Source organism: Lolium perenne, chromosome 7 (genome assembly GCF_019359855.2).
Source record: "Lolium perenne isolate Kyuss_39 chromosome 7, Kyuss_2.0, whole genome shotgun sequence".
NCBI classification, from domain to species: domain Eukaryota; kingdom Viridiplantae; phylum Streptophyta; class Magnoliopsida; order Poales; family Poaceae; genus Lolium; species Lolium perenne.
Window position 1 is genome coordinate 328,302,356 of NC_067250.2, and position 9,992 is coordinate 328,312,347.

General features: G+C 46.5%; 1 protein-coding gene across 1 annotated transcript; it reads left to right on the plus strand.

Annotated features, from left to right (window-relative positions):
* Positions 1-7,740: 7,740 nt before the first annotated feature.
* LOC139834176 (uncharacterized) lies at positions 7,741-8,727 on the plus strand. Its single transcript, XM_071824590.1, has one exon. The coding sequence runs from the start codon at positions 7,759-7,761 to the stop codon at positions 8,584-8,586; it is 828 nt and encodes a 275-aa protein (XP_071680691.1). The 5' UTR covers positions 7,741-7,758; the 3' UTR covers positions 8,587-8,727.
* The last annotated feature ends 1,265 nt before the right edge of the window (positions 8,728-9,992 follow it).

Below are 9,992 nucleotides of genomic sequence, written 5' to 3' on the forward strand. Positions count from 1 at the left end.
TTATGTTGTCTTTCCTGCAAATACCTGTTGGGGTAAGGAAACGTTTGGACTTCCATAGATCTAGGTTCTTTTGGCAGTCCGATGAAAACAAAATAAAATACCGGCTTACAAAATAGAACATTGTTTGTAGACCCAAAGATCAAGGGGGCTTAGGTATTGAAGTTCTCGAAATCAAAAACATTTATTGAGTAAATGGCTTTTTAAACTTCTTAATGAAGACGGGGTGTGGCAGGAATTGCTACATAATAAATACCTAAGACAGAAGACATTATCAGAGGTTCAAGCGAGGCCTACTGATTCCCCTTTCTGGAAAGGTTTAATGGAGGTCAAACAGGATTTTTTTTCTAGGGGTTCTTTCAAAGTGGGTAATGGTTTGAGTATCCGCTTCTGGGAAGATACCTGGTTAGGAAACACTTCTTTGGCTCAACAATATCCGTCTCTCTATAATATTGTTCACCATAAGAATGTCACAATTGCACAGGTGTTAGCCCAATCTCCGCTGAATATTACATTCCGTAGAGTGTTGAGTGGTAATAAATGGACTTCATGGTTGCAATTATGTCGGAGACTCATGATGGTACAATTGAATTAAGAAGATGATCGTTTTGTCTGGAATTTGACAACGAATGGTTTCTTTACAGTGAAGTCGATGTATGAAGATCTTATGTGTGACCATACCCCCTTTCTGAGAAAGTATCTATGAAAGGTTAAAATCCCGCTAAAGATTAAGATTTTCATGTGGTACTTGAGTAATAAGGTGTTGTTAACTAAGGATAATCTAGCTAAACGTCATTGGAATGGGTGTACAAAATGTGTTTTCTGTGGGGAACAGGAGACCATTCAACACCTTTTTATTGAATGCCCTTTAGCTAAGCTCTTATGGCGTACGGTTAATTTTACTTATGATCTTCCACCTCCGACCAATATTACTAATATGTTTGGTAATTGGTTAAATGGAGTAGATAGACAATGTAAGGCTTTTATCCGGATTGGGGTTTCTGCTTTATGTTGGTCTATTTGGAGGGTCAGGAATGATATAATCTTTAATAAAAAACCCTCTTTTCATTTCTTGCAGGTTATCCATATGGTCTCCCATTGGATCCAGCTTTGGGCCCTACTCTCTCCGGAGGGGCAGCGGGATGCCATGGTTTCTGGATGCACACGGCTCCTGATGGTCGCTCAGGATATCTTGTCACTAGTGGAAAATAGGGCTTTCGTGCAAGCCTTTTGTCGCGGGCGCGTCTGGAGCCGCGACAAATGGCCTGGCCACGTCGCCCCGAAACCTTTTGGAGCTCTCCGGGCCTTTTGTCGCGTCCTTTTGTCGCGGGCCGTATCACGACCCGCGACAAAAGGGGTCCGAGGCTTTGTGCCGCATGCTGGCACCCCTTTTGTCGCGGGTCGTGGTACGGCCCGCGACAAAATGTCCAGGCCTATATATATACACATAGCTAGCCCCCCCACCTCCCTACATTTTTTTTTCTTGGTGGTGAAATGTGTGGAGGTTTATGCTAGCTCTTTTTTTTCATGTGCACAAGAGGTTTTTGATGAAATGTTTGTGAGGATGCCACTTAATTTTATTTGATAAGATTTCTCCTCTTTTTTATCCTAAAAGGTTAGCAACTATTTTCTCGTATACATAGTCCGTATAATACTAATTTTAGCAAGGTGATTGCATCTGATACATAATTGTACTTATGATGCAGATGAGTCATCCATGGATGTACGGTAACCGATGTGATCCCGCTTTCAGAGAGGGCGTGAAATCTTTCCTGCTTGTGGCCGAGGCCAACAAGTCGAAGCAAGGTTTTATGTGTTGTCCATGTCTGAAAGGTAAGAATGAGAAGGATTACTCTTGCTCAAGAGACATTAAGAGCCACCTGCTTCGGTTCGGATTCATGTCCAGCTATAATGTTTGGACCAAGCACGGAGAAGAAGGGGTTATGATGGAAGATGGTGATGAAGAAGAAGATAACGATGACCCGTACCGATCTATGTTCTCTGAATACGATGATACCGCAATGGAAGACAATGAAGAAGAAGGAGGTGAAGAACGGGCACTAGATGATCCTGTTGATGATGATCTTCGTCGGGCCATTTCTGATGCAAGGAGAGACTGTGGCATAGATAAGGAGAGGTTGCAGTTCGACAAGATATTAGAGGACCACCACAAATTGTTATACCCAAGTTGTGAAGATGGGCAGAGAAAGCTGGGTAGCGTATTGGAATTTTATTCCCGCCCTTTTCCTCCCGCGCGGCGTCGTGGCGGTAAACTTTCTCATCATCAGGATAAAGCCACCGACAACGACTTTATTGAAAACAACCGACAACGACTTTATTGAACTAAAACAACCGACAACGACTTTATAAACTAAATTTAAACTAAAACAACCGACAACGACTTTATTGAAAATACAATTAAAATAGATAAACGACTAGTCTAGTCTCTACTCGTCGTCGTAGGTTGTCTCCGTCCAAATGTCGTCCCACCGAGGGTTGTTTTCGGCCCAAGTTGTATTCGGGTTGTCGAGCTCGAACTCGGCGACGGCCCGACGGTGGCGCCGGTTGGACCTGCGCTGTGCCCTGAGTTCAGCGAAGAACGCGTCGGTGTTGTCGACGTCGTTGGGGAACTGCGCCCTCCACTGGCGCATCAACTCCTCGTCGTGCTCGGCGATGGCGATCCGGCGCTGCACCTAGCGGTGCCAGCGACGGTCCTCGTCGTCGACGAGGCACGGCGCTGGTGCGAGGAACTCCGCCTCCTCTAGCGATTCGACATCCGGGAAGTTCAGGTCGCGCCGTGGCCACCGAAATCGCCACGCGGCCGCGTCGTAAGCGCACACCGCCAGCTCCGGCGTGTTATACGTGCCGAGGGTGAGGCGTGTTCCTGTTCATTGCATATACTCATTATATCTTATGTGCTCTCTTATGCAGACTGAAGATCAGTGAATGCAGAAGTAATAAGATAATCAATATTGGGTTTGTTGACCCAGATAAAGTACATCATGACACGGTAAGGGATAAACCCGTCGAAACGGGGGGAAACCTACTAAGGTTTATAGGGGAGCAACATTTCTGTGATTCAATACTGTTTTCTTACAACTACAGGTGAGATTCTTACTGATCTGTTGTGCACATTCAATTTTTCTTACTCGATGTTAAGTGTAATTCATGACGTATATATATATATATATAAACATGTGCAGTTTTCACTGGATTCTACTAGACATTCAAGTTGATAAGGGAATAGTTGAAGTAAGGGACCCATTGAGTAGAGGCCTAGAAGGGTTCCACTACTTGCAGAAGTAGTTGCTCCAGAGGTAATTTCAATCATTGCCGCGCTTTATCTTTCGTGAGATATCAATTAATTATCCATTCATTCAATCATTATTTTGCCTGGCAGGGTTTGGAGAGTTTTCAAGAAGAATACTGCGGGTAACTTCGCAGAGAAGCTAACATTTACTCCTGTACCGTGCGCCCAGCAGCCACAGGGGACGAATCTATGTGGATACTACGTTTGCGAGTCCATTCGCATGTTAACCACTGAGAAGCACAATAATAATAGATTCAATGTAAGCAATAACATTCACAACTTTAATTTACTATCGTCAATATTTCGTTATCAAGATTGATATAGTCATATTTATCTCATTTTCCTATATAGGTCGACCTAATGCGGGAGAAGCTCCAACCACAAGAACACCTACTAGGAATTACGGAGGAAGTGGCGGGACTTCTGATGAGAGAAGTAATAGACGATATAACGGCTTGTTTAGTCCAAATAGGCGCATCAAATGATCCCCATGTAATAGTTCGAATATACGACGGGCTTTAGTCCTGGTAGTCGTGAGCTCCATGTATATGTACGTAAGGGGAATCTACGAATAGACTTTTGCTTCCGCGCGCGCTATGTGGTGGGCCTTTTGTCGCGGGCTGTATTACCACCCGCGACAAAAGGGGTGTCCCCTGCGCGCCCTGCGGCCGCCACGTGGTGGACCTTATGTCGCGGGTGGTAAGCGACCCGCGATAAAAGGTGCCGTTGTCGCGGCTGGCCGCCCGCGACAAAAGGGTCTTACGGCCCGCGACATTAGGCCTGTTTTCCACTAGTGTGTGCCAGGCTGGTTGACGACATACTAGAAGGCTATGTTGATGTGTAGTTATAGTATGTATTTTTTTCGATGGTTGATTTTTGTATCAATCCTCGATGATGCGTGAGTTGTAAACGATACTTTTGTGAACCCTTTTTTTTAATAATAAATGGCCGTGTGCATCGTCATGATGCAGAAGCCGGGGAATACCCCCATTTCGAAAAAAATCAAAGCAGACGCAAATTATTAGTTTGATTTGTTAGCAGAGGATGCACCCCACGTATAATGGCCGACACATCCACATTGTTTTTGGCTTCAATCATTCAACCCGGCAGATAACTTCTCCTTCCTCTCTATATATGCATGCTGTCTCTAGCTACCAAGAAAATCCGTTATTCGATCTCGACGGTTGCTGAAAACTTATAAATCTGATGCATTCGTGCACAGAATAACTGATGATTTCATTGGATTGGAGTGGGCGCTTGCGGCTACCGGACGGACGGTACGTAGTTAAGAATTCATTGAAAGACGACGACAACCCATTCGTGTGCAGCATGCATTGAGAAGTTTATACAATCATCATGCATTTGCATGATCGTGCATATAATTGCACACGATGAAAAGATAGGTTAGGCGTATAATTGAACACTTAGGCTGCAATGCCGTTGTAGCTGGATCTACGAGTTCTCTAAATACAGCTGCACTAGCTAGCTTAATTAGACATTCAACAACCGAAAGGTGAGTAGTATCATCGTGTTCTGATTACGCACAGGGTGACATTGGCGATGTAAGAGGTACTCCAGCTAAGTTAATTAGGTGAAACACGAGGTCATAAGAATCTCTCTTGTCTCCCAACTTGCAACGCACAAGGGACAAAGTCGGACGCAGGTCTCATCTCATGGATCTCGATCTCAGTCACCACTCACCTGCCTACGCAAAAGATAATCGTGCCCGCATGTGCCATCCTTGCTGTCGCTTCATGTATCCATCCGTGGACTCAACCATTTCCTCCAGAATAGGCGCCCGTGCAAGCGATCCCGATAATCAGTACTGGAGTAATTCAGTCATACTGCTTCCGTCCGTCCGTGAATAAGTTTCCATTTAGCTTTTTCTAAGTTCAATATTTTTAATTCTGATCTACTTTTACACAAAGAAGGTACCATTACATGACATAAAATTAGTATATTAGGAAATTACATCCCAACATGAATCCAGTGATGCTAATTTTGTGTGATAAATATTTGTATTTTTATCTGTAGTTAGTCAAATTTAATACGGCTAAAATTAATACAAAGCTAAACTTACATGTCATCGAATCTCTTTTGCACACGTTGATGTCACGGCTCTTGTTTTCTTTTTGTTTTGTTTTAGTTGTGGTTGATTCATCTATCGATCCTACGCAATTAGTTAATTCCGAGTCAGGTTATGTCATCGAATCTCTTTTGCACACGTTGCAACTTATGAGTAGCAGAAATCACGAAAAAATTCAATGAGGTTGGGCAGATGCATCCAGTGTTGCAAACTTGCAAGTTATGACTAGCATGAATCACAAAAAAAATCAATGTGGTTGGGCAGATGCATCACGTGTTGCAACTTATAACTAGCACGAATCACAAAGCAATGCAACGGTCCTAATATTTTCTAAGTTGCAACCATACTCGGAGCTAGAAAAATCCCAGTGGCGTCTCATATTACATCTCATGCTACCACAAATCACAATGCAATCCTATAATTTAGAAGTCGACTAAAACTGAAGCTAATTCTCTCGGTCAACCAAGAACCAGAAAAACCGAGAAAGATATATACATATGGTGGTAAACTAGGAGTATAAGATGTCTCTACAACCCAAGTCTGTCTCTAATATTTCGAAGGGCCATAGGCTGAACTTTTCATTAAGAGAGCGCAAAACGGGCGTACAAGGCGTACACAACATACACTTAGTGTACGTAGAGGGACCCTTGTGATAGGTTACACGCGCACCACTGACTCAATAACACCTAGAAAAAAGGTTGGGTTTCAAAAGAACGCACACACCACCGACTGAACCACATCCAGGATAACCTCTCTCTAACAATTGTAATATTTTTTTTACGGGAACTAACAATTGTAATATTGTTTGTGTGAACAATCGTAATAAAGTCTTTGGAAACTAAGCACGACGACTTGATGTCTGCCTATTATAACAAGCTCTACTATGTAAAGCTTTGCTCGGCTCCGGTGATGGATCGAGGATTTATGACGGTGAGGTGCCTTCGGCTCGCGCTACTATTTTTTAGTCGTCGCTAGGTTGTTCAAAGATCTACTTGTAATTTTTATTACCTTTGAGGTTCTTCGTATTGTTGTTGATAATTATTAATAAACGGTGGAAATTATATATAAAAAAGGATATGTCTGGCCAGGAAATGCACCCTTCAACAACAAGTTAATAGTAGTCGAGCTAGTTACTGCTAGACTGCTAGACGTGAGGTTGATCCGCGACTCCTATTTTGTTTTTTTGTTTTTGCCTTGTTTCATCCATGTATCAATCCTATTCGATAAATCATTGTTGTCAAAGAAGATGTATCTCTAATATTTATTTCATGTTGATTGAGATGTCTCTCATGGAATATGCATACTAATGGAGGTAGACTTGTTTATGGAAAAAAATCTTCTCATATGCAGGTTATCTACCGGTGCACAACTATGATCCGTTCATGGTCGCCTCTACAATGTGTCGAGAACAACGACCTGTTTATGGAGGTGTTTACACGGTTAGAGGACACGGCGGGGGATATTTTTATCCAAAATATCCAACATGGATGGTATCGTAATCTACGGATTGACGCTTCATAGCGATATGCGCCTATGCATTTTCTGAGATGATTACTTGTTTTGCGTCTGATACTTTTTTTCCCGTTCATGCTTGGATTGGAACGGCTATGTGCATCTCAGTTATGCAGAGGCTGAGTGTAATGTTTAAGTCTTTTAAGTAATAAAATGCCCTTTATTGAAAAAAAATGGAGGTAGACTTGGAGTAGTATCACATGTCTCTGCCAAAAATGCTCCGAGCCATTAGATTTTGTTCGTGATTCGTACTAGCCATGAGTTGCAACATGTATTGCAAATAAGATTTGATGAAGTCATCTGACTGAAATCTAAACTACTTACACCCTAAAGTAAAATATATAAATGGAGATAAACTTGAAGTATAAGGGGGCGTCTCTACAATCCTAGTCTCTCTTCGTAGTCTAGCAATTGTAATATTGTTTGTTTAAACAGACTCTAATAACAAAATAGAAGACTATATACATCAATCGATGCCAAGGGCGAAAAGAAAAGCTAGACGTGAGGTGCGAGTTGTTCGTGTGCGTCACAGCCGAGGTCATATTTCGAGGGCGTGTGCGTGCATGACCAACACGTACCTAGCTCATTGGTAGCTCAGGAATATGACACCTAGGCAATGCCACTGTCCACTGCACATGCATGCATTGCCTTGCGTTGAGATTTGACTTGGGCACGGCCTCCTCCGACCTGTCCCAGCGGATCATGTCCCCCAAATGCTGCCTCTTTACACGTGCAACCACCTCTTGGGCAACTCGCCAGATGCTGCCCGGGTTCCCTTCTTCCATATATACCAGCTTGCACCTCGTCTTCTACATCATCTCATCCATCTCACACATCTACCATTAGCTTCCAAATGGCTCCCAGCTTTGGCCGATCCATCTCATTTCCCCTCACGCCAGGGAGGTCTTCTTCCAAGCCTCGCCACATCCGCTCAATCAGCCTGCCGGCATGCACCACCTCCTCCCACCCGCTTCTCGCCAACCTGAACGCTCACATAGCCGCCGTCCGGTCCTTGACCCACACCTCCCTCACGGCCAGCCTCACCCAGATCCATGGCCTCCACTCAGCACTCGCTGACCTCTTGCTCCTCCAAGATCCGCAGGGCGCGCTCCACCGCACCACCAATGTCGGCGGCCGCCTCCTCGACGCCTTCCTCCTCCTTGCCGACGCACACCAAGGGTTCCAAGGGGCCCTCCTCGACCTCAAACATGCCGCCGTCGAGTCCAGCGTCGCCCTTCGGAGGGGCGATGCCGCTAGGGCCGCCTCCGCCACGAGGTCCCAGCGCAGGGCCGAGAAGGAGCTCAACCGCCTCGCCGCGTCCATCTCCGCCGTCTCCTCCAAGTGCGCGCGCCTAAACCATGTCGGCACTGAGGACACCGAGATGGCCGGCGCACTCATTGAGGCGGCTGCCGCAAGCGGCGCGGCCTCTGCAGCTGTGTTCTCCGCCGCAGCGTCCATGTCATCATCGTCTCCAGTGACATCATCATCTTGCAAAAAGATCGCATCCGCGTTTGCTTCATTTGGCAACAAGGCCACACCTGAGACAACCGAGCTGACGCTGGAGAGGCTGCAAGTGCTCGAGCAGTGCTTCAACGACTGCGACCACGTATGCGACAAGGTGTTCAGGAGCATTGTGCAGACAAGGGTTTCGTTGCTCAACATCATGACGCCTACAATCTAGAGATCCATGTATATTTTATTGTAAGATGTACATATATATACGGCAAAAAATTAGTAAAGAGAAAATGTTTGTTGCTGCACTTCATATGTTCAGTTTTAATGCCATATTTCGTGAGACAGCTAGAACAAATAATGAACTTTTTTGTACTAACTGGACACCATGCACAAGCTGGTCATTAATGTGTGATTTCAACAGTTCAGGTCTCATATATATACCCTAGTTATGCTAACCAGATTTGTGAACACCCTTCTCAGCTTCATTTGTATAGTGCATTTCTTCAGACCTTAATCCAGGACAAATTTCAAGTTCCAGCTCCTGAAACAAAACCCAAATCTATTAGCCAGTAATTACAAAATCTCCAGTGCCTCTCGGGCTGGAGAGCCCTCCTGCTTTCCCCGGCAGGACGTCTCGTCCTTGTCAATACTGTGTTGGATTCCCTGCCCACGCATGCAATGGCGGCGCTTGAGCTGCCCCCGCCGCCCGCGATCATTGCCGCCCTGGACGCCCTTTGTCGTGCGTTCCTCTGGGGGGGTTGGCGATGGCCGGGCCTCCGGCGCCAAGTGCCTTGTCGCTTGGGACAAGGTGTGCCGCCCCAAGGATGAGGGCGGCCTCGGCGTCCACGCGTTGAGGCTTCAAAACGCGTGCCTCCTCGTCAAGCTTCTCCACAGGCCCCACGTCCAAACGGAAATTCCTTAGACTGCTTGGCGATGGGCGAAGATCGGTGCCGGATCCATTGTCGCTGGCCCTGCTACCTCCTCTGGCGGGCACTGGGCAGCGCTGCGCAAGCTGGTCCCTCTTTACCGTTACCTTACTCGGGTCCCGGTCGGGGACGGCTGCCGCACCTCATTCTGGCACGACGATTGGCTGCCGGGTGGACCGTTGTCTACTACCGCTGCGGCGCTCTTCTCGCATACAACCTCTCCGGAGGCGACGGTCGTGCATGTTCTTGCCGGCGGAGTGGACAACATCCTGGTTCCGCGACTCTCGCGGGTTGGGACGGAGGATCTAGTCTCGCTCCGCGCCACCCTCGCGGAGTTGACGCGTGTTGACGGAGCTGACCGTCGCTCCCTCACCCGCTGCTCCGGCTCCAGGAAAAGGCTGGTCACCGGCGATCTCTATAGGCTCTGCAACTTTGGCGGGATTGTCTCCGCCAACACAGATTTCATTTGGAGAAGCCGCGCGCCGTCCAGGGTCATGTTCTTCGGATGGCTCCTCACCCTGTTGTGTATCCAGACGCGCAACATGCTGCTCCAGAAGACCATCGTGGATGCTGCAGGGGCTGGCTGACCCCTCTGCGACGCCACCCTCGAAACCGCCAGCCACATGGCGCTCCACTGCACCGTTGCTGCCCGGTTCTGGGCGACGATCAGCATCGTTGTGCCGCGCAATGCTCACGTCAGGGACCT

Coding starts and splice junctions, on each gene's coding strand:
- LOC139834176 (XM_071824590.1), top strand. CDS start 7,759: ATGGCTCCCAGCTTTGGCCGATCCATCTCATTTCCCCTCACGCCAGGG.